The sequence below is a fragment of the Salvelinus alpinus genome, chromosome 29 (assembly GCF_045679555.1).
Source record: "Salvelinus alpinus chromosome 29, SLU_Salpinus.1, whole genome shotgun sequence".
NCBI classification, from domain to species: domain Eukaryota; kingdom Metazoa; phylum Chordata; class Actinopteri; order Salmoniformes; family Salmonidae; genus Salvelinus; species Salvelinus alpinus.
The window spans coordinates 46,951,823-46,977,628 of NC_092114.1; the positions used below are offsets into that span (position 1 = coordinate 46,951,823).

The 25,806-nt window shown below is 43.3% G+C and overlaps 1 protein-coding gene across 1 annotated transcript in view; it reads right to left on the reverse strand.

Annotated features, from left to right (window-relative positions):
• The window catches only part of LOC139558917 (uncharacterized), a 55,322-nt gene extending 37,137 nt beyond the window's left edge, over window positions 1–18,185 (reverse strand). The window contains exons 1-3 of the mRNA XM_071374420.1: window positions 18,084–18,185; window positions 17,723–17,855; window positions 10,880–10,975 (exon numbers count right to left, since the gene is read on the reverse strand). Of these exons, the coding sequence (XP_071230521.1) occupies window positions 10,880–10,975; window positions 17,723–17,855; window positions 18,084–18,185 (331 nt within the window). The remainder of the gene's footprint in view (window positions 1–10,879; window positions 10,976–17,722; window positions 17,856–18,083) is intronic.
• Between the last annotated feature and the right edge of the window lie 7,621 nt (window positions 18,186–25,806).

Genomic DNA, 25,806 nt, shown 5'->3' on the forward strand with positions numbered 1-25,806 from the left:
GACTTCATCACTTCACATAACTGTATGTCAAAAGCCAGGAGACTCCTCCCGCTATATCTCCTTTCAATAATACCTTTCAGATGTAGGCCTATATACACATGTATATACACTGCTCAAAAAAATAAAGGGAACACTTAAACAACACAATGTAACTCCAAGTCAATCACACTTCTGTGAAATCAAACTGTCCACTTAGGAAGCAACACTGATTGACAATAAATTTCACATGCTGTTGTGCAAATGGAATAGACAAAAGGTGGAAATTATAGGCAATTAGCAAGACACCCCCAATAAAGGAGTGATTCTGCAGGTGGTGACCAAATCAAATCAAATCAAATCAAATTTTATTAGTCACATACACATGGTTAGCAGATGTTAATGCGAGTGTAGCGAAATGCTTGTGCTTCTAGTTCCGACAATGCAGTAATAACCAACAAGTAATCTAACCTAACAATTCCACAACTACTACCTTACACACACACACAAGTGTAAAGGGATAAAGAATATGTACATAAAGATATATGAATGAGTGGTGGTACAGAACGGCATGGCAGATGCAGTAGATGGTATAGAGTACGGTATATACATATGAGATGAGTACTGTAGGGTATGTAAACATAAAGTGGCATAGTTTAAAGTGGCTAGTGGTACATGTATTACATAAAGATGGCAAGATGCAGTAGATGATATAGAGTACAGTATATACATATGAGATGGGTAATGTAGGGTATGTAAACATTATATTAAGTGGCATTGTTTAAAGTGGCTAGTGGTACATTTTTACATAATTTCCATCAATTCCCATTTTTAAAGTGGCTGGAGTTGAGTCAGTATGTTGGCAGCGGCCGCTAAATGTTAGTGGTGGCTGTTTAACAGTCTGATGGCCTTGAGATAGAAGCTGTTTTTCAGTCTCTCGGTCCCTGCTTTGATGCACCTGTACTGACCTCGCCTTCTGGATGATAGCGGGGTGAACAGGCAGTGGCTTGGGTGGTTGTTGTCCTTGATGATCTTTATGGCCTTCCTGTGACATCGGGTGGTGTAGGTGTCCTGGAGGGCAGGTAGTTTGCCCCTGGTGATGCGTTCTGCAGACCTCACTACCCTCTGGAGAGCCTTACGGTTGTGGGCGGAGCAGTTGCCGTACCAGGCGGTGATACAGCCCGACAGGATGCTCTCGATTGTGCATCTGTAGAAGTTTGTGAGTGCTTTTGGTGACAAGCCGAATTTCTTCAGCCTCCTGAGGTTGAAGAGGCGCTGCTGCGCCTTCTTCACAACGCTGTCTGTGTGGGTGGACCAATTCAGTTTGTCCGTGATGTGTACACCGAGGAACTTAAAACTTTCCACCTTCTCCACTACTGACCCGTCGATGTGGATAGGGGGGTGCTCCCTCTGCTGTTTCCTGAAGTCCACAATCATCTCCTTTGTTTTGTTGACGTTGAGTGTGAGGTTATTTTCCTGACACCACACTCCGAGGGCCCTCACCTCCTCCCTGTAGGCCGTCTCGTCGTTGTTGGTAATCAAGCCTACCACTGTAGTGTCATCCGCAAACTTGATGATTGAGTTGGAGGTGTGCATGGCCACGCAGTCGTGGGTGAACAGGGAGTACAGGAGAGGGCTCAGAACGCACCCTTGTGGGGCCCCAGTGTTGAGGATCAGCGGGGTGGAGATGTTGTTACCTACCCTCACCACCTGGGGGCGGCCCGTCAGGAAGTCCAGGACCCAGTTGCACAGGGCGGGGTCGAGACCCAGGGTCTCGAGCTTGATGACGAGTTTGGAGGGTACTATGGTGTTAAATGCTGAGCTGTAATCGATGAACAGCATTCTCACATGGGTATTCCTCTTGTCCAGATGGGTTAGGGCAGTGTGCAGTGTGGTTGCGATTGCGTCGTCTGTGGACCTATTGGGTCGGTAAGCAAATTGGAGTGGGTCTAGGGTGTCCGGTAGGGTGGAGGTGATATGGTCCTTGACTAGTCTCTCAAAGCACTTCATGATGACGGAAGTGAGTGCTACGGGGCGGTAGTCGTTTAGCTCAGTTACCTTAGCTTTCTTGGGAACAGGAACAATGGTGGCCCTCTTGAAGCATGTGGGAACAGCAGACTGGGATAAGGATTGATTGAATATGTCCGTAAACACACCAGCCAGTTGGTCTGCGCATGCTCTGAGGACGCGGCTGGGAATGCCGTCTGGGCCTGCAGCCTTGCGAGGGTTAACACGTTTAAATGTTTTACTCACCTCGGCTGCAGTGAAGGAGAGCCCGCAGGTTTTGGTAGGGGGCCGTGTCAGTGGCACTGTATTGTCCTCAAAGCGGGCAAAAAAGTTGTTTAGCCTGTCTGGGAGCAAGACATCCTGGTCCGCGACGGGGCTGGTTTTCTTTTTGTAATCCGTGATTGACTGTAGACCCTGCCACATACCTCTTGTGTCTGAGCTGTTGAATTGCGACTCGATTTTGTCTCTGTACTGGGACTTAGCCTGTTTGATTGCCTTGCGGAGAGAATAGCTACACTGTTTGTATTCGGTCATGCTTCCGGTCACCTTGCCCTGGTTAAAAGCAGTGGTTCGCGCTTTCAGTTTCACGCGAATGCTGCCGTCAATCCACGGTTTCTGGTTTGGGAATGTTTTTATCGTTGCTGTGGGTACGACATCGTCAATGCACTTCCTAATGAACTCGCTCACCGAATCAGCATATTCGTCAATATTGTTGTTGGACGCGATGCGGAACATATTCCAATCCGCGTGATCGAAGCAGTCTTGAAGCGTGGATTCAGATTGGTCGGACCAGCGTTGAACAGACCTGAGCGCGGGAGCTTGTTGTTTGAGTTTCTGTTTGTAGGCTGGAATCAACAAAATGGAGTCGTGGTCAGCTTTTCCGAAAGGGGGGCGGGGGAGGGCCTTATATGCGTCGCGGAAATTAGTATAACAATGATCTAGGGTTTTTCCAGCCCTGGTAGCACAATCGATATGCTGATAGAATTTAGGGAGTTTTGTTTTTAGATTAGCCTTGTTAAAATCCCCAGCTACGATGAATGCAGCCTCAGGGTGTGTGGTTTCCAGTTTACAAAGAGTCAGATAAAGTTCGTTCAGGGCCATCGATGTGTCTGCTTGGGGGGGAATATATACGGCTGTGATTATGATTGAAGAGAATTCCCTTGGTAGATAATGCGGTCGACATTTGATTGTGAGGAGTTCTAGATCAGGTGAACAGAATGACTTGAGTTCCTGTGTGTTGTTATGATGATCACACCACTTCTCGTTAATCATAAGGCATACCCCCCCGCCCCTCTTCTTACCGGAAAGATGTTTGTTTCTGTCGGCGCGATGCATGAAGAAACCAGCTGGCTGCACCGACTCCGTTAGCGTCCCTTGAGTTAGCCATGTTTCCGTGAAGCAGAGCACGTTGCAATCCCTGATGTCTCTCTGGAATGCTACCCGTGCTCGGATTTCATCAACCTTATTGTCAAGAGACTGGACATTGGCGAGTAGTATGCTAGGGAGTGGAGCGCGATGTGCCCGTCTCCGAAGCCTGACCACGAGACCGCCTCGTTTGCCCCTTTTCCGGCGTCGGACCACAGACCACTTCTCAGTTCCTATGCTTTCTGGCTGATGTTTTGGTCACTTTTGAATGCTGGCGGTGCTCTCACTCTAGTGGTAGCATGAGACGGAGTCTACAACCCACACAAGTGGCTCAGGTAGTGCAGCTCATCCAGGATGGCACATCAATGCGAGCTGTGGCAAGAAGGTTTGCTGTGTTTGTCAGCGTAGTGTCCAGAGCATGGAGACGCTACCAGGAGACAGGCCAGTACATCAGGAGACGTGGAGGAGGCCGTAGGAGGGCAACAACCCAGCAGCAGGACCGCTACCTCCGCCTTTGTGCAAGGAGGAGCACTGCCAGAGCCCTGCAAATGACCTCCAGCAGGCCACAAATGTGCATCAATTATAAATTGATTATAGAATAGGTTTGTGATTATATAACACATTTCTATTTCACTGTTAGGAATATGTAACGTTGATAGGACACCACAATTGATATGACATATTAGTTTTAAAAAATCTCATTGATCACAGATCAAATATGTATTATTTGTTTACATTTCAACATTCAATGTAAAATATGTTATATCCCATCAGAGGAAAGTGTGTATATCAACCCTTCCGTGTACTGTAAATATTCCCTAAACCAGTGGTTCTCAAACCTTTCCTCTGGGAGAGGACATTTAACAATTTTGTTGTAGCACTGCACTAACTCCCCTGATTTACCTAGTCAAGGGCCTGATGATTAGTTGACCATTTGAATCACGTGTACTAGCTGTGGAATAGTTAAAACTCATGGAATGGCTGTGGGTTAAAAAAAATACATATTTCTAAACGATTAGATAAAAGCCAATGTAGCTCATTACTGACATGGAAATGATTCTTTATCTTCTTTTAATCATGTTCTGCCCGAAAGGAGAGCAGAGCGAGAGTAGATACCACACTGACTGTAGTAATCTGGGACAAAGACAACGTCTGTCTGTGCTATTAATATCACAATGACAATGACTACAAAGAACCAAATCAAATCAAATGTTATTTGTCACATACACATGGTTAGCAGATGTTAATGCGAGTGTAGCGAAATTCTTGTGCTTCTAGTTCCGACAATGCAGTAATAACCAACGAGTAATCTAACCTAACAATTCCACAACTACTACCTTATACACACAAGTGTAAAGGGATAAAGAATATGTACATAGAGATATATGAATGAGTGATGGTACAGAACAGCATAGGCAAGATGCAGTAGATGGTATCGAGTACAGTATATACACATGAGATGAGTAATGTAGGGTATGTTTTTTTTTTATTTTTTTTTTATTTATTTAACCTTTATTTAACCAGGTAGGCAAATTGAGAACACGTTCTCATTTACAATTGCGACCTGGCCAAGATAAAGCAAAGCAGTTCGACACATACAACAACACATAGTTACACATGGAGTAAAACAAACATATAGTCAATGATACAGTGAAAAAAAATAAGTCTATATACAATGTGAGCAAGTGAGGTGAGATAAGGGAGGTGAAGGCAAACAAATATATGTATAAATAAATAAAAATATAAAAAGGCCATGGTGGCGAAGTAAATACAACACAGCAAGTAAAATAAAAACTAAAAACACTGGAATGGTTGGTTTGCAGTGGAAGAAAGCGCAAAGTAGAGACAGAAATAATGGGGTGCAAAGGAGCAAAATAAATAAATAAATACAGTAGGTAAAGAGGTAGTTGTTTGGGCTAAATTATAGATGGGCTATGTACAGGTGCAGTAATCTATGAGCTGCTCTGACAGCTGGTGCTTAAAGCTAGTGAGGGAGATAAGTGTTTCCAGTTTCAGAGATTTTTGTAGTTCGTTCCAGTCATTGGCAGCAGAGAACTGGAAGGAGAGGCGGCCAAAGGAAGAATTGGTTTTGGGGGTGACCAGAGAGATAAACCTGCTGGAGCGCGTGCTACAGGTAGGTGTTGCTATGGTGACCAGCGAGCTGAGATAAGGGGGGACTTTATCTAGCAGGGTCTTGTAGATGACCTGGAACCAGTGGGTTTGGCGACGAGTATGAAGCGAGGGCCAGCCAACGAGAGTGTACAGGTCGCAGTGGTGGGTAGTATATGGGGCTTTGGTGACAAAACGGATGGCACTGTGATAGACTGCATCCAATTTATTGAGTAGGGTTTTGGAGGCTATTTTGTAAATGACATCACCGAAGTCGAGGATTGGTAGGATGGTCAGTTTTACAAGGGTATGTTTGGCAGCATGAGTGAAGGATGCTTTGTTGCGGAATAGGAAGCCAATTCTAGATTTAACTTTGGATTGGAGATGTTTGATGTGAGTCTGGAAGGAGAGTTTACAGTCTAACCAGACACCTAGGTATTTGTAGTTGTCCACATATTCTAAGTCAGAGCCGTCCAGAGTAGTGATGTTGGACAGGCGGGCAGGTGCAGGCAGCGATCGGTTGAAGAGCATGCATTTAGTTTTACTTGTATTTAAGAGCAATTGGAGGCCACGGAAGGAGAGTTGTATGGCATTGAAGCTCGCCTGGAGGGTTGTTAACACAGTGTCAAAAGAAGGGCCAGAAGTATACAGAATAGTGTCGTCTGCGTAGAGGTGGATCAGAGAATCACCAGCAGCAAGAGCGACATCATTGATGTATACAGAGAAGAGAGTCGGTCCAAGAATTGAACCCTGTGGCACCCCCATGGAGACTGCCAGAGGCCCGGACAACAGACCCTCCGATTTGACACACTGAACTCGATCAGAGAAGTAGTTGGTGAACCAGGCGAGGCAATCATTAGAGAAACCAAGGCTGTCGAGTCTGCCGATGAGGATGTGGTGATTGACAGAGTCAAAAGCCTTGGCCAGGTCAATGAATACGGCTGCACAGTATTGTTTCCTATCGATGGCGGTTAAGATATCATTTATGACCTTGAGCGTGGCTGAGGTGCACCCATGACCAGCTCTGAAACCAGATTGCATAGCGGAGAAGGTATGGTGGGATTCTAAATGGTCGGTAATCTGTTTGTTGACTTGGCTTTCGAAGACCTTAGAAAGGCAGGGTAGGATAGATATAGGTCTGTAGCTGTTAGGGTCAAGAGTGTCCCCCCCTTTGAAGAGGGGGATAACCGCAGCTGCTTTCCAATCTTTGGGAATCTCAGACGACACGAAAGAGAGGTTGAAAAGGCTAGTAATAGGGGTGGCAACAATTTCAGCAGATAGTTTTAGAAAGAAAGGGTCCAGATTATCTAGCCCGGCTGATTTGTAAGGGTCCAGATTTTGCAGCTCTTTTAGAACATCAGCTGACTGTATTTGGGAGAAAGAGAAATGGGGAAGGCTTGGGCGAGTAGCAGAGGGGAGGGCAGTGCTGTTGTCCGGGGTAGGGGTAGCCAGGTGGAAAGCATGGCCAGCCGTAGAAAAATGCTTATTGAAATTCTCAATTATAGTGGATTTGTCGGTGGTGACAGTGTTTCCTATCTTCAGAGCAGTTGGAAGCTGGGAGGAGGTGTTCTTATTCTCCATGGACTTTACAGTGTCCCAGAACTTTTTTGAATTTGTGTTGCAGGAAGCAAATTTCTGCTTGAAAAAGCTAGCCTTGGCTTTTCTAACTGCCTGTGTATATTGGTTTCTAGCTTCCCTGAAAAGTTGCATATCACGGGGGCTGTTCGATGCTAATGCAGAACGCCATAGGATGTTTTTCTGTTGGTTAAGGGCAGTCAGGTCAGGAGAGAACCAAGGGCTATATCTGTTCCTGGTTCTAAATTTCTTGAATGGGGCATGCTTATTCAAGATGGTGAGGAAGGCATTTTTTAAAAATGTCCAGGCATCCTCTACTGACGGGATGAGATCAATATCCTTCCAGGATACCTCGGCCAGGTCGATTAGAAAGGCCTGCTCGCTGAAGTGTTTCAGGGAGCGTTTGACAGTGATGAGTGGAGGTCGTTTGACCGCTGACCCATTACGGATGCAGGCAATGAGGCAGTGATCGCTGAGATCTTGGTTGAAAACAGCAGAGGTGTATTTGGAGGGCAAGTTTGTTAGGATGATATCTATGAGGGTACCCGTGTTTACGGAATTGGGGTGGTAGCTGGTAGGTTCATTGATAATTTGTGTGAGATTGAGGGCATCAAGCTTAGATTGTAGGGTGGCTGGGGTGTTAAGCATGTTCAAATTTAGGTCGCCTAGCAGCACGAGCTCTGAAGATAGATGGGGGGGCAATCAGTTCACATATAGTGTCCAGAGCACAGCTGGGGGCAGAGGGTGGTCTATAGCAGGCGGCAACGGTGAGAGACTTGTTTTTAGAGAGGTGGATTTTTAAAAGTAGAAGTTCAAATTGTTTGGGAACAGACCTGGATAGTAAAACAGAACTCTGCAGGCAATCTTTGCAGTAGATTGCAACACCGCCCCCTTTGGCCGTTCTATCTTGTCTGAAAATCTTGTAGTTGGGGATGAAAATGTCAGAATTTTTGGTGGTCTTTCTAAGCCAGGATTCAGACACGGCTAAAACATCCGGGTTGGCAGAGTGTGCTAAAGCAGTGAACAAAACAAACTTAGGGAGGAGGCTTCTAATGTTAACATGCATGAAGCCAAGGCTATTACGGTTACAGAAGTCATCAAAAGAGAGCGCCTGGGGAATAGGAGTGGAGCTAGGTACTGCAGGGCCTGGATTCACCTCTACATCACCAGAGGAACAGAGGAGGAGTAGGATAAGGGTACGGCTAAAAGCTATGAGAATTGGTCGTCTAGAACTTCTAGAGCAGAGAGTAAAAGGAAGTTTCTGGGGGCGATAAAATAGCTTAAAGGAATAATGTACAGACAAAGGTATGGTAGGATGTGAATACAGTGGAGGTAAACCTAGGTATTGAGTGATGATGAGAGAGATATTGTCTCTAGAAACATCATTGAAACCAGGTGATGTCATCGCATATGTGGGTGGTGGAACTGAGAGGTTGGATATGGTATAGTGAGCAGGGCTAGAGGCTCTACAGTGAAATAAGCCAATAAACACTAACCAGAACAGCAATGGACAAGGCATATTTACATTAAGGAGAGGCATGCTTAATCGAGTGATCAATAAGGGTCCAGTGAGTAGAGGTTGGTTGGGGTCACGGCGATCCAGACAGCTGGCCGGGTAGATGGCTATCGGTAGCAAGATAGCATAGGATGGAGGTCTATTTGTAGATACCTCGTGCGTTTCCGTCGGTAGGTTAGTGGGGTTCCGTGTGGTAGAGGGGATCAATCCAAATTGGCAAAATAGATATAGTGACCCAAGAAAAAAATAAAAAAAATAAATAATAATAATAATTGTCCGATATACTTATTCAGATAGCAGCCGATAAGACAGCTAACGGTTAGCGGGCCCCAGATGAGCGTTCAGGTAACGTCGGGACGGAGGTGCCAGTTGGATAACTCCCTCGGGCAGATAACGTCGGCAGTCAGTCGTGAAGGCCCGGTGGGGCTCCGTATCTGCAGCAAAAAAAAAAAAAAAAACGGGTCCGGATAGGTGACTGTAGCCCAGGAATGGCTGATGGAACTCCTCAGCTGGCTAGCTCCGGAATGATTTGAGTTTGCTCCGGGATCGACGTAAGCCAATAGTCACACGGTTTGCAGCTAGCTAGCTGCGAAATCAAGGTGCAAATGTCCAGAGCCTGCGGCTGAAATCCGGGGAAACTGAGAGAAAAAAAGTCCCGGAATGCTCCGGTCCGAGTCGCGTTGCACAAAAGTGCCGGTAGATTATCGAGCTAAAGGAATAGCTGATGACCACAAAACGTGGGCAGCTGAAACACCAACGCTAGCCAGCAAACCGGCTAATTTCTGGGCAGCTACAGATTAGCTTCTGGCTAGCTATCGGATAGCTTCTGGTTAGCTTTCTGGCTAGCTTCTGAATTAGCCCCTGGCTAGCTTCCACGGTGGATTTTCAGATTTGAGGTAAATAATACTTTTTTGTAATTGGTGAAGCGGGTTGCAGGAAAGCTTTTGCAGGAAAGCTTTTGTAGTTGAGTTCTTGGATAATAAAATATATAAAAGATATGCGAAGAAAGGTGTAAATATATATATATACAGGACACGACAATACGAAACAGAAATGACGTCTGAACTGCTAAGCCATCTTGGAAAGTGCATAGTTTAAAGTGGCTAGTGATACATGTATTACATAAAGATGGCAAGATGCAGTAGATAATATAGAGTACAGTATATACATATACATTATTTTAAGTGGCATTGTTTAAAGTGGCTAGTGATACATTTTTGATCAATTTCCATCAATTCCATTATTAAAGTGAGCTGGAGTTGAGTCAGTATGTTGGCAGCAGCCACTCGATGTTAGTGGTGGCTGTTTAACAGTCTGATGGCCTTGAGATAGAAGCTGTTTTTCAGTCTCTCGGTCCCTGCTTTGATGCACCTGTACTGACCTCGCCTTCTGGATAATAGTGGGGTGAACAGGCAGTGGCTCGGGTGGTTGTTGTCCTTGATGATCTGTATGGCCTTCCTGTGACATCGGGTGGTGTAGGTGTCCTGGAGGGCAGGTAGTTTGCCCCCAGTGATGCGTTGTGCAGACCTCACTACCCTCTGGAGAGCCTTACGGTTGTGGGCGGAGCAGTTGCCGTACCAGGCGGTGATACAGCCCGACAGGATGCTCTCGATTGTGCATCTGTAGAAGTTTGTGAGTGCTTTTTGTGACAAGCCACATTTCCTCAGCCTCCTGAGGTTGAAGAGGCGCTGACTGTAGACCCTGCCACATACCTCTTGTGTCTGAGCCTTTGAATTGCAACTCTACTTTGTCTCTATACTGACGCTTAGCTTGTTTGATTGCCTTGCGGAGGGAATAGCTACACTGTTTGTATTCGGTCATGTTTCCGGTCACCTTGCCCTGGTTAAAAGCAGTGGTTCGCGCTTTCAGTTTCGCGCGAATGCTGCCATCAATCCACGGTTTCTGGTTTGGGAATGTTTTAATAGTTGTTGTGGGTACGACATCGCCAATGCACTTTCTAATGAACTCGCTCACCGAATCAGCGTATTCGTCAATGTTGTTGTTGGACGCAATGCGGAACATATCCCAATCCACGTGATCGAAGCAGTCTTGAAGCGTGGAATCAGATTGGTCGGACCAGCGTTGAACAGACCTGAGCGCGGGACCTTCTTGTTTTATTTTCTGTCTGTAGGCTGGAAGCAACAAAATGAACCATGAGACCATGAGATATGGACCAGATATGCCAGATCCTTTATTTATGGTTTATGGTTTGTGTTTGTTCATTTGATGAAGGTGTGGTGGACTTATGAGTTGGTTAATTAATCGGAATTGGTTAGTTTATGTGTGTGCGTCTGCATGCATGTGTGCGTGTGTGAGTGTGTGTTGTATTACTTGGGCCGTCCCACTCTTCATCTTTCTGTAGCCTGACTTCTGACTTCCCACTGTGTCCATCATCCTGTGATTTTGATTGACCACCATCTTCTTCACCTGAGGAAGGAGAGTTCAGAGTTCCGAGGTCAGCCTCACTCAGCAGCAAAGGGGCCAGTAATCTAATGGTAATATCCACTTGGTTATTTTACAGTCTACCTGCTATTAATTTAGTGATGAAATGATTATTACATAAATATATTAAAAACCAATTGAAATAGGACTGCAAACTAAGGCATTAGCAGAGTTTATACAACGGGTGGATCTAATCCTGGATGCTGATTTGTTAAAACCGCATTCTAGCCGGTGTCTATTTCGCATGTCACCACCGGCTAAATCTATGAGGTTGAAATGCCTATTTACTCCATCTGACTCCATTTACTCCAACTTTGGCTAACACAGTCATGTCAAACAGTGCAGCCAGAATAACAGCAAAGTACCTTAATTTACATTTGTTTAAACTGCTTTTTACAGTGTAGATCTAGTATATAAATTGCCTGTCTGAGCTGATGAGACAGTGGATTCACAGTCAGATGAAACAGAGCATATAGGCATTTCAACGTCATAGATATAGTCGGTGGTAACTTGTGGAATAGACACCGGCTGGAAGGGGTTTTAACCAACCTGTTGTATAAATACTAGATCTACACCGTAAAAGGCATCTAGACATTATTAACCTTTTCTTTTAGACTAGCATTTGGTTTTCAACAGCATCTCTCCGACATTTGCAACATTGGTCCAATATTGAAATTCCATCTCCAGCTGTCCTATGGTAATGAACGTGTCTGGAGTCGGGAAGATACAGACAGGCTGGCAGCTTTTCTCAGCCAGTCGAAATCATGAATCAGCATAATTTTTTATGGATATTTAAAACTTCTTGTCAATATGGGGGCGCTGTTTCCACTTTGGAAAAAATTGTGCCCAAATTAAACTGCCTCGTACTCAATTCTAGATCGTACAATATGCATATTATTATTACTATTGGATAGAAAACACTCTCAAGTTTCTAAAACCGTTTGAATTATATCTGAATTAAACAGAACTCATTTTGCAGCAAACTTCCTGACAGGAAGTGAAAAATCTGAAATCGAGGCTCTGTTCCAGGGCCTTCCTATTCAATTGCCTGAAATCTATGGATATACATGCACTTCATACGCCTTCCACTAGATGTCAACAGGCAGTGGGAGGTGGAATGGGGTGTCTAGCTTGATCTGAGGTCGAACAAGAGCTCTTGGAATGACGTGACCACAATTTCCTTTGTCTACCAAGGCGCGGGAAGGACATCAGCATTGGCTTCTGAAAAGCGTTCGGTATAGACGGCTAATATCTCCGGCTTTGATTTTATTTGATACATGTGATAATATCATCGTAAAGTATGTTTTTTCAATATAGTTTTATCAGATTATTCAACGTTTATCGGGAGTTTTGGAGTTTTCCGTTCTCTGCGTTAGGTGAAGATGGACATCTTCGCGCCACTTGGCTAGCTAAGGTTGCTAATTCGACAGGAGAGAAGGACATTCTAAAACCAAACAACGATTTATTCTGGTCAAAGGGCTCCTTGTACAAGATTCTGATGGAAGCTCAGCAAAAAGTAAGAACAATTTATGATGTTATTTCGTATTTATGTGTGAAATGTTTAGTCCTATTCTCCGCCCTTATAGCGGGCGCTGTCTCGCTTTGACGCAAGCTGTATGTCGTACTAAAGTTATTTTTAAAAATGTAACACAGCGGTTGCATTAAGAACCAGTGTATCTTTCATTTGCTGTACAACATGTATTTTTTAGTAAAGTTTATGATGAGTTCATTGATTAGATTAGGTGAGTGTCCAAAATATCTCCGGATATTCTGGTGAATCGATGCTACATATTCGCAATGTATAACCACGGTTTGCAGCTCAAAATATGCACATTTTCGAACAAAACATAAGTGTATTGTATAACCTGATGTTATAGGACTGTCATCTGATGAAGTTGGTCAAGGTTAGTGATTAATTTTATGTTTTTTGCGATCGCTACCTTTTGCTGCTGATAAATGCGGTTGTGTGTTTGGCTATTGTGGTAAGCTAATATAATGCTATATTGTGTTTTTGCTGTAAAACACTTAAAAAATCAGAAATATTGGCTGGATTCACAAGATGTTTATCTTTCATTTGCTGTACACCATGTATTTTTCATAATGTTTTATGATGAGTATTTAGGTATTTCACGTTGCTCTCTGTAATTATTCTGGCTGCTTTGGTGATATTTTTGATGGTAGCTGCAATGTAAAACTATGATTTATACCTCAAATATGCACATTTCCGAACAAAACATAGATTTATTGTATAACATGTTATAAGACTGTCATCTGATGAAGTTGTTTCTTGGTTAGTGACTAATTATATCTCTATTTGGTCGGTTTTGTGATAGCTACCTATGCGGTAGAAAAATGCTGAAAATATGTCGTTGAGTCTTTTGCTATTGTGGTTAGCTAATAGAAATACATATTGTGTTTGCTGTAAAACATTTTAAAAATCGGAAATGATGGCTGGATTCACAAGATGTGTATCTTTCATTTGTTGTATTGGACTTGTGATTTCATTAAAATTATGTTATATGATATCCCTGTGGCGTTAGGCTAGGCTATGCTAGTCAGCTTTTTTGATGGGGGGGATCAGTAGAGAGAGAAGAGAAGAGAAGCAGTAGAGGATAAGAATAAATGTCAATAGAAAAACACAAAATGCAGCTAAGTTGCTGTTATTCCAACTTCAGTTTGTAGTGATTGTGTTAGCTGTGTAGTAGGCTATCTTTCCTGAACAGTGAACTGGCGAGAGAGCAAATGTTCTACACCAGGCAAAATTGCTCATCATTAGCTCATTGTTATGCATGTATCCCAAAAAATCACTAGAAAACAGCTTACACAAACGCAAATGCAGCTACTTTGCTGTTATTCTAGCATCACTGTTTGACATAACTGTGTCAGCCAAAGTTGGCTAGCTAGCAAGCAAGGGATTAGAACGTTGTCAGTCATCATGGCAATGGAACATTTAGAATGAACGACTGGGTTGCGTCCATAGATTTAGAACAAAAAGGCTGAACAACTGGGTCGCATCTCTGGCAACAGAACCAATAGAACAAATGACCAGCCAGCTAGGGTAGCAACCCTAGATTTGTGTCGGGACTATATCTCATGGAAGGATGAAATAGTAAGAATAAATTAATCAAAATAAAGTTTCAATGAAAATATGTCAAACATTATTTGAATATGTTGGTAACCCGTTGTACAAAAGTGATAATGCCCTCGATAATGCCCTCGAAAGTGATAATGGGCCTAACAACAACCGTGCCAATATACACTACATGGCCAAACGTACACTACTGTTCAAAAGTTTGGGGTCACTTAGAAATGTCCTTGTTTTTGAAAGAAAAGCAATTTTTTTGTCCATTAAAATAACATCAAATTGATCAGAAATACGGTGTAGCCATTGTTAATGTTGTAAATTACTATTGTAGCTGGAAACGTCAGATTTTTTATGGAATATCTACATAGGCGTATAGAGGCCCATTATCAGCAACCATTGGCAACTGTGTTCCAATGGCACGTTGTGTTAGCCAATCCAACTGTATCATTTTAAAAGGCTAATTGATCATTAGAAAACCCTTTTCAATTATGTTAGCAAAAGAAAATGGCTCATGTTTGTTCATTACAATACAGTAATGTTACACTGATGTTCTGCAGGACTAACAGGAAAAGTAAAACAGCAGCTGAATGAAGGACATGAGGAAGATTCCCAAGGGATTTGCAAAACTACTGTAAACAGCTGCTAGCCTGGTACTTAATCTATTATTAGTTTAAAACTTCTTCGGGATCGGTGTCACTTCCACGGGACGGTTGAGCTAACATATGCTAATCGCATTAGCCTGAGGTTGTAAGTAACAAGAAAACTTCCCGGGACATAGACACATCTGATACTGGCAGAAAGCTTAAGTTCTTGTTAATCTAACCACACTGTCCAATTTACAGTAGCTAGTACAGTGAAAGAATACAATGTTATCGTTTGAGGAGAGTGCACAATTCTGAACATGAAAAGTTATTAATAAACAAATTAGGCACATTTGGGCAGTCTTGATACACAATTTTGAGCAGAAGTGCAATGTTTCATTGGATCAGACTAAAGCTTTGCACATACAGTGATGCCATCTAGTGGCCAACATTTAAATTGCAACTGTGCTGGAATAATACATTATGGCCTTTCTCTTGCATTTCAAAGATGGTACCACAAAAATACAAAAGAACGGTTGTTTTTTTCTTTTGTATTATCTTTCACCAGATCTATTGTGTTATATTCTACTACATTCCTTTCACATTTCCATAAACTTCAAGGTGTTTCCTTTCAAATGGCACCAAGAATATGCATATCCTGGCTTCAGAGCCTGAGCTACAGGCAGTTAGATTTGGGTATGTCATTTTAGGCAAAAACATTTAAAAAAGGGGATAATCCTTAAGAGTTTTAACTTTACAGATGTCTGCTATAAGGAGTTTGTACTGTAAGGAAAGATGGCATGACGTTACCCTGGGTGGGCCTAGAAAAAATTTACCCTGCCAATCTGATTAGAATGAATGATAAGACTGATGTTACAGCCGTAACTGTATGTACCTGACTGATTGACATCACAGAAAACGGTTTCTTGAAAGTAAGAGACTGAATCTTCTGCATACATCTGGTACATCTGTATATTAGGCTGGTTCATATCCATTCAACATATAAATTATAAAATGTATCAAATACATATCAGGAATAATTATTTGTCTTCACCTGTGGACTTGAATATAATTTCCACAAGCACACACAATTTAAAAAAAGCAGGTGACCAAAACAATTTCAATATAATTCGTAGCTAGAAATGAATGCGCTTTGTCCCTTTTATTCCTCAACAAAAAAAGAAAAAAGGAATGCATAATAATGAATTGCAACACCAATTTGAAAGATTTTCCTTTTGAGGCACTGAAGGCAGTTTATAAAGTTTGCTGTCTCCAAACTTTCTTCAATGCAGAAAATATTGAAATACATTTCAAAGGGAAGATTCATCATTTAGAAATAACATACTGTACTTACCATTTAGATGGCGAGTGAATTTAAAAAGGCCTGGGGTTGTTGAAATCCAGTACGGGAGACAGCGAATATAATATCCTCCCCTCATTGACCGTGGAGCTGTGTGTAAACTAGCCTTGTGTGATCATAAAGTGTGACCAGGAGAAATGTATGTAATTGAATTTCAGTTCGAAGAGCTAGTGATAGTATACTGTAGCTCGGGATGTTGGAACCCTGCAGCGATTGTTGTTATTTACCTACTATGACCAATAAACTTGTTAGTAAAGACGTTTTTCTCAATATCACACTTCTTGTTGAAATTTTATTTTAGAATGAAAAGAACGATCCTCCAGCAACGGAGGGTGATTGGGGTGGTGTGGAGAGGTGGAAAGAAAGAAAGATAGGAGATAAAGAGAGAGGAAGGTGTTACTGGAGACGTAAGAAGAGGGAAATGGAAGATGATTGTGCTTAAGCATGTTTGTTGTTACTGCTTTGGGTATTGGTACTAAAGCCAACTAACTCCCATCCCTTCAGTTAGATCTAGACAGAAGACACTTTGACGACAATGTATTTTTTATTGGTTAAACTTTAGCAAAAAAGGTGGGAGATCTCAACAGTTATTAAACATTATAGTATATAAAGAAACCAACATAAATACTGTGGCTGAATAATAAAAAGTAGAAGTATCACCTTTGTTGCTGGAGTCATGAGAGAGAGAGAGCGAGAGAGCGAGCGAGAGAGAGAGAGAGCGAGACAGAGAGCGAGAGAGAGAGAGAGAGAGAGAGAGAGAGAGAGAGAAAGTTCAAGCATTCCCAAAATAAATGTCCACATTACTGATCATTACAATCTGCCTTCATGAAGATCTTCCCTCTTCTCAGACAGCGAGAAAAGACTAGAATAATAGAAAACATTATTATCAAGAGAGAATAGAGTGAAATAAATCAAACTGTATATGCCACATGCGCTGAACACAACAAATGTAGACTTTACTGTGAAATGCTTACTTACAAGCCCATAACCACAGTGCAGTTCAAGAAGAAGAAAATACTTAACCAAGTAGGCAAAAATAAAAAAGTAATCATAAAAAGTAACAAAATAAGAATAACAATAACGAGGCTATATACAGGGGGCACCGGTACAGAGTCAGTGTGCAGGGGTACAGGTTAGTTGAGGTAATCTCTACATGTAGGTGGGGTCTAAGTGACTATGCATAGGTAACAAACAAACAGCGAGTAGCAGCAGTGTACAAGAGGAGGGGGGTCAATGTAAATTGTCCGGTGGCGATTTTTATTAATTGTTCAGCAGTCTAATGGCTTGGTGGTAGAAGCTGTTGAGGCGCCTTTTGGTCCTAGACTAGGCGCTCTGCTTGCTGTGCAGTAGCAGAGAAAACAGTCTACAACTTGGGTGACTGGAGTCTCTGAAAGTTTTCTGAGCTTTCCTCTGACACCGCCTATTATATAGGTCCTGGATGGCAGGAAGCTTGGCCCCAGTGATGCACTGGGCCGTTCGCACTACCCTCTGTAGCACCTTACGGTCAGATGCCGAGCAGTTGCCATACCAGGCGGTGATGAAACCAGTCAGGATGCTCTCGATGGTGCAGTTCTAGAAACTTTTGAGGATCTGGGGGCCCATGCCAAATCTTTTCAGTCTCCTGAGGGGGGAGAGGTGTTGTCGTGCCCTCTTCACGACTGTCTTGGTATGTTTGGACCATGATAGTTTGTTGGTGATGTGGACACCAAGGAACTTGAAACTCTCGACCCGCTCCACTACAGCCCCGTTGATGCCAATGGGGGCCTGCTCTGCCGGCCGTTTCCTGTAGTCCACGATCAGCTCCTCCGTCTTGCTCACATTGAGGGAGAGGTTGCTGTCCTGGAACAACACTGCCAGTTCTCTGACCTCCTCCCTATAGGCCATCTCATCGTTGTTGGTGATCAGGCCCACCACTGTTGTGTTGTCAGCAAACTTAATGGTGTTGGAGTCGTGTTTGGCCACGCAGTTGTGTGTGAACAGGGAATACAGGAGGGGACTAAGTACCGACCCCTGAGGGGCCCCAGTGTTAAGGATTAGCGTGGCAGACGTGTTGTTGTCTACTCTTACCACCTGGGGGCAGCCTGTCAGGAAGTCCAGGATCCAGTTGCAGAGGGAGGTGTTCGTGGTCGCTATGGTGCTAAACGCTGAGCTATAGTCAATGAACAGCATTCTCACATCGGTGTTCCTTTTGTCCAGGTGAGAAAGGGCAGTGTGAAGTGCGATTGAGATTGCGTCATCTGTTGGGGCGGTATGCGAATTGGAGTGGGTCCAGGGTGTCCGGGAGGATGCTGTTGATGTGAGCCACGACCAGCCTTTCAAAGCACTTCATGGCTACCAACGTGAGTGCCATGTGGTGGTAATCATTTAGGCAGGTTGCGTTCGCTTCCTTGGGCACAGGGACTATGGTGGTCTGCTTGAAACATGTAGGTATTACAGACTCGGTCAGGGAGAGGTTGAAAATGTCAGTGAAGACACTGTCAGTGGAGACAATTGGTCCGCTCATGCTTTGAGTACACGTCCTGGGGTAGCATTCGGAATTTTGGATGAAATGCATGCCCAAATTAAACTGCCTGCATCTCGGGCCCAGAATATATGATATGCATAGATGGTAGATCTGGTAGATCTGGATAGAAAACATTCTAAAGTTTCCAAAACTGTTAAAATAGTGTCTGTGAGTATAACAGAACTGATTTGGCAGGCAAAAACCTGAGAAAAATCCATTCAGGAAGTAGTTTTTTGTTTTTTTTGTAGTTTTCTATTCAATGCCATTACAGTATCCATTGACTTAGGACTCAAATTGTAGTTTCTATACCTTCCACTAGATGTCAACAATCTTTAGAAATAGTTTCAGGCTTGTATTCTGAAAAATGATGAAGTAAGAGCAGTCTGAATGAGTGGACCCTGCTGTGTCACAGAGCTTTTTCCTGCGCCAGACCGAGAGAGTGCGTTTCTTGTTTACCTTTTAAATTGACGACGTTATTGTCCGGTTGAAATATTATCGATTATTTAGGCTAAAAACAACCTGAGGTTTGAATATAAACATTGTTTGACATGTTTCTATGAACTTTACGGATACAATTTAGATTTTTATGTCTTCCAGTTTTGAGCCTGTGGATTACTGAAGAAAACGCACGAAACGCAGTTACACTATTTCTAAATTGTGTAACTGTTCTACCTGGCTGGCTACTGTTTGTAATGATTTGTCTAGTGGGCTATGTTCTCAAATAATCGTACGGTATGCTTTCGCCGTAAAGCATTTTTTAAATCTGACACCGTGGTTGGATTCACAAGCAGTTAATCTTTAAACCTATGTAAAATATGTTTTGTTTTCTGAATTTTTATAATGAGTATTTCTGTATTTGAATTTGGCGCCCAGCAGTTTCACTGGCTGTTGAAGAGGTGGGACGCTAACGTCTCACGTGCCCAAGAGAGGTTAAAAGTTTTGTTCACATCGGCTACCGAGAGCGTTATCACACAGTCACCCAGAACAGCTGGTGCTCTCATGCATGCTTCAGTGTTGCTTGCCTCGAAGCGAGCATAAAAGGCATTTAGCTCATCTGGTAGGCACGTGTCACAGGGCAGCTCGCGTCTGGTTTTCCCTTTGTAGTCCGTAATAGTTTCCAAGCCCTGCCACATCCGATGAGTGTCAGAGCTGTTGTAGTAGGATTCAATCTGAATCCTGTATTGACGCTTTGCTTGTTTGATGGTTCGACTGAGGGCATAGCAGGATTCCTTATAAGCATCCGTATTAGTCTCCCGCTCCTTGAAAGCGGCAGCTCTAGCCTTTAGCTCGATGCGGATGTTGCCTGTAATCCATGGCTTCTGGTATGTACGTACAGTCACTGTGGGGATGACGTCATTGATGCACTTATTGATGAAGCTGATGACGGAGGTGGTGTATTCCTCAATGCCATTGGATGAATCCCGGAACATATTCCAGTCTGTGCTAGCAAAACAGTCCTCTAGTGTAGCATCCGCGTCATCTGACTACTTCCTTATTGAGGGCGTCACTGGTACTTCCTGCTTTAGTTTTGCTTGTAAGCAGGAATCAGGAGGATAGAATTATGGTCAGATATGCCAAAATGTAGGGCGGGGGAGAGCTTTGTATGCGTCTAGGGTGATACAATGGGTTCTACTTCACTCTGCTTTGAAAAGTCTGAATGAAAGCATATTCTACACAACAAAGTGGTTATTCCACAGGGAGTGAAACAGGAACTGATCAAAAAGCGTAAGGTTGCATAGCAGTGATAAATATTCACAAAAGCAAGGTAGTCAGAACATAACACACATTTTTATTATTCATTTCTTATGTCAGTACAATGTTGATTTTTAATTTACTCCTCCTTTTAATTTACACCAGCGTAATCATTAGGTACATTTTTACCCCTTTTGATTCATTTTCATCGCCTCCGCACAATTGTACTCCTTTAATTCCGAGTGATTCGTTTTTGCTCCGAGCTGTACAAATTCTTTGATATTTGCATATTCCTGCTTTTGCTTCATTCAGGGACAGTGGAGGAATCACAGATACCTACCTGCACGAATTAATTAGTTCAAGACATTTCACCTTTGAAATACTGTATTTTCTTTTTTCATGTCATTTGAAACTTTGCACACTTACATTAACATTTCTATCCTTGGAGTCTGACTGAGGATACATGAGGTGTAAAGAGAATATTGGTTTTGTGTGTGTGTGTGTGTGTGTGTGTGTGTGTGTGTGTGTGTGTGTGTGTGTGTGTGTGTGTGTGTGTGTGTGTGTGTGTGTGTGTGTGTGTGTGTGTGTGTGTGTGCGTGCATTCTTGCTTGTGAGTGTGTTTGTGCATGCATGTACGCATGCATGTGTGCTCTTAAGCTTTATTCACACTGGCCTTAATGCTCAAAACAATTTTGTTTTTCAAATTAGTTTGTAATATTGACTGTACAAACAGCAAGTTACAAGTGACAAAATCAGATTTGTGTGTGTTCAAACAGTAGTCATTTGTTGACATGGTTTCGCAAGTTGTCATAGCAATAACAGGCGTATGCGCAGTGGTGTAGGCTGATTGGTGGTGGTGCTTGTGCTTCACTCAGAAGTTATGTAGCAAGCTAAGGTGACAACAATGACTGCCATGGATGTTTCCCAGTTGCTTGAATGTTCAAAATCATAGTGTAAAAACACTTTTAAAGCCTCTGTTACGTCCCCCAGTTTCTGTGTTGTGGGTTTGTATATATGTGTATATGTTTCAGGATGGCTTCCTGGATTTCCCCAAGCAGCTGATTGGTCGGCCCTATTGCAGATTGGAGCCCTGATCCCGCACTCTCATTAGGGGATACAGCTGTCGGCAATTACAAACTCATTCTGCAGCTGGATAAAAGCCAGTGTTCCTTTGTTAGGAGTGAGAGCTTCTTTGTTGTCCTGTGTTGGTTGTTGCTCAGAGACAGTTTTGTTGAAAGTATTTTGTAGCTGCTACTTCTGAGTTATGTGTGTGCCAATAGGACTCAGTGTTTTGGATTATTGAAATTGTTTACTTTAAGTTTGTATTATTCTGTTTAATTTGTACACAGGGGGAAGGGGAAAGCACCTTGGGAGTGCTTAGGCAAGAAGCCTGTGGGCATACATATACCTGTAGTATGTACTCTGTCAATGCACACTAGGCAAGACCTGTGGAGTGCCTCCTGTATTTTGGTTAGTGTGCCAAGTGGCGTTAAGGTTGGGTAGGCAGGTAAGGTAGGAGAGGGGACTCTTTAACTTTCTTTGCTTTGGTTCTGTCCAGCCCCTTTTCCCCAAATTACCATGTTAAGGAAATAAATTCCCAGTAAATGGTAATATTCTCTACCTCTGTCATCCTTACCCGCACCTACAATCACATACCTCTTTCACTCCACGGGAAGTTGTGTAGCAAGGTGTTGCGTTCCCTCCACCAGGAGGTGTGCGTAACACCCTCAAAGGATGACTAGCCACAGCAGTCAACTAGGTAGCTGTTTAGCTTTATAGCACATTCACTAATTTGTTTGTAAACAACTAACAAGCTTGTTAGCTACCACATGTTCTTGTCAAACTGTCAAGAGAGTAGTTGGCAGCAAGACATGCCAAATATCAGTCTAAAAACCTTTTGAGGGAAAATAAATCAAATTTGACCATTTGACCACAAGTCACATAGCCAGGAATCAGCTTTGAAATGTGACTTGAAATATCTGATTCCATGTGCTTTTTGGCTGTTCAGACCATCAGATATGCGAAAATAATGGTTTTGAGTCACTTCAAACGCAGCATCCCGAAGATCATTTGATCTCAATTTGTGACTCAATCTTTCATCAGTGTTGTGAATTACTCCTTTGTAGGAGGTTAGAAAGTGAAGCCCTGATCATGAAAAGAGGCAGAGCACAGATGTTGCTTTGTCATTATGTGGTATTGTGTGTCAATTGATGAGGGTAAAGAAACATTTAATCCATTTTAGAATAAGGCTGTACTGTAACAAAATGTGGAAAAAGTCAAGGGGTCTGAATACTTTCCGAATACACTATTTCACTGTTGCATGTCAAAAACCAAACGACAACACACAAAAAAAGAATGGTTCTAAATAGTACCAGATAGTTTTTTTTGGTGCCTTATAGAACCCTTTTTGAAGGTTCTATAAAGAACCATGCTCATAAGGTTCTAAATAGAACCTGCATGGTTCTACAGTATAAAGGACGCTTTCCTAAGGTTATATAAAGAACCACTAAAAAAGGTTTTATATAGCACCAAAGAAGGCTTCCGCCAATGGTTACAACCAGGGCCTAAAATTTACTTTTTGGTCCACGAACCACTGTGGCAGGTAGATTGAAAAATCTACCAGCTTAATGTTTCTAAAACAAACTAAAAATATTAGTAGTAATGTGATATACTGCTCATTGTCACTTCATTTTTTGTGACCCATGTCTTTTAACCAAAATATCCGATTTTCAGCTGCCACTTTAAGGGCAGGAGGTTACGAACTCAAGTCATGTTACTTGTGTGTGAGATTTGGGATCTGACTACTAGTAGACAGCATCTCTTTGCTATCAGTTGAAGCAGCAGATTCAAACTAACATTGAAAAACAACCGACCTTGTGAATAAGACAATGTAAATATCCAAGAAACATGATGACAGAGTCTCACTTCGTAGACTTGAGTAAATTAGACCAACTTTTATGCCTGTGCACAGCGACTCCAAAAATGAATCTATCAGCACATTGCACTAAGCTCCATAGCCAGGCAGTGTTGCTGTGCGAGGTGGGTTATAGATTTTTATTTCTTTGTGCGATTAGCAGCTATAAAACAAACCGGCAGAAATACTTTGAAAACAGCTACTGCAGCATTTTTCTGCTATAAATCACAACTCGCACATGTGCTCATACTTGACTTTTTACTCTATTTTTATTCACACATGCAAATGTAATTCTCACACTAATGCTCACACTGTAGAGCCCTGAAATATGTACCACCTGCCTCAGTGGCTGGTGAAATAGGCATTCTTACCGTCGATACCTAAATGTACCCACATTTGTCTATGTATATAGGGCAGCAGCCTCTAAGCTGCAGGGTTGAGGAGCCGGGTGGTAGCCGGCTAGGGATGGTTATATACCAGTCTGATGCCTTGAGATAGAAACTGTTTTTCAGTCTCTCAGTCCTAGCTTTGATCATCTTCTGGATGATAGCGGGGTGAACAGGCCGTGGCTCGGTTGGTTGATGTCCTTGAGGATCTTTTTGGCCTTCCTGTGACATCGGGTGGTGTAGGTGTCCTAGAGGGCAGGTAGTTTGCCCCCGGTGATGCGTTGTGCAGACCTCACTACCCCCTTGAGAGCCTTATGGTTGTGGGCGGCACAGTTTCCGTACCAGGCGGTGATACAGCCCGACAGGATACTCTCGATTGTGCATCTGTAAAAGTTTGTGAGTGTTTTCGGTGACAAGCCAAATTTCTTCAGCCTCCTGAGGTTGAAGAGGCGCTGCTGCGCCTTCTTCACCGCGCTGTCTGTGTGGGTGGACTATTTTAGTTTGTCTGTGATGTGTACCCCGAGGAACTTAAAACTTTACACCTTCTCCACTACTGTCCCTTCGATGTGGATAGGGGGGTGCTCCCTCTGCTGTTCCCTGAAGTCCACCATCATCTCCTTTGTTTTGTTGACGTTGAGTGTGAGGTTATTTTCCTGACACCACACTCCGAGGGCCCTCACCTCCTCCCTGTAGACCGTCTCGTCATTGTTGGTAATCAAGCCTTCCACTGTAGTGTCATCTGAAAACTTGATGACTGAGTTGGAGGTGTGCATGGCCACACATTCATGGGTGAACAGGGAGCACAGGAGAGGGCTGAGAACGCACCCTTGTGGGGCCCCAGTGTTGAGGATCAGCGGGGTGGAGATGTTGTTTCCTACACTCACCACCTGGGGGCGGCCCGTCAGAAAGTCCAGGACCCAGTGTCACAGGGCGGGGTCGAGACCAAGGGTCTCGAGCTTAATGACGAGTTTGGAGGGTACTATAGTGTTAAATGCTGAGCTGTAATCGATGAAGAGCGTTCTTACATAGGTATTCCTCTTGTCCAGATGGGTTAGGGCAGTGTGATTGTGATTGCGTTGTCTGTGGACCTATTGGAGTGGGTCTAGGGTGTCAGGTAGGGTGGAGGTGATATGATCCTTGACTAGTCTCTCAAAGCACTTAATGATGACGGAAGTGAGTGCTACGGGGCGATAGTCGTTGAGCTCAGTTACCTTAGCTTTCTTGGGAACAGGAACAATGGTGGCCCTCTTGAAGCATGTGGGAACAGCAGACTGGGACAGGGAGAGATTAAATATGTCCGTAAACACTCCAGCCAGCTGGTCTGTGAATGCTCTGAGGATGCAGCTAGGGATGCCGTCTGGGCCGGCAGACTAGCGAGGGTTAACACGTCTAAATGTTTTAATCACATAGCTGCGGTGAAGGAGAGTCCGCAGATTTTGGTAGCGGGCCGTGTCAGTGGCACTGTAGTGTCCTCAAAGCGAGCAAAGAAGTTGTTAAGTTTGTCTGGGAGCAAGATGTTGATGTCCGCGATGTCCATGGCTGGTTCTCTTTTTGAAATCCGTGATTGACTGTAGACCCTGCCACATACCTCTCGTGTCTGAGCCGTTGAATTGCAACTCTACTTTGTCTCTATACTGACGCTTAGCTTGTTTGATTGCCTTGCGGAGGGAATAACTACACTGTTTGTATTCGGTCATGTTTCCGGTCGCCTTGCCATGATTAAATGCAGTGGTTCGCACCTTCAGTTTTGCGCGAATGCTGCCATCAATCCACGGTTTCCGGTTGGGGAAGGTTTTAATAGTCACCATGGGTGCAACATCACCGATTTACTTGCTAATAAACTCACTCACCGAATCAGCGTATACATCAATGTTGTTGCTGAGGCTATCCGGAAAATATCCCCGTCCACGTGATCGAAGCAATCTTGAATCGTGGAATCCGATTGGTCGGACCAGCATTGAATGAACCTGAACACGGCGTTTCCTGTATTAGTTTCTGTCTATAGGCTGGGAGCAACAAAATGGAGTCATGGTCAGATTTGCCGAAAGGAGGACGAGGGAGGGCTTTGTATGCGTCACAGAAGTTAGAGTAGCAATGATCCAGAATGCTGCTAGCCCAGGTCGCACATTTGCTGCTAAAATCTAGGGAGCCTTGTTTTCAGATAAATTTTGTTGATATCCCCAGCTACAATAAATGCAGCCTCAGGATATATGGTTTCCAGTTCACATAGAGTCCAATGAAGTTCTTTCAGGACCATCAAGGTGTCTGCTTGGGAGGATATACACGGCTGTGACA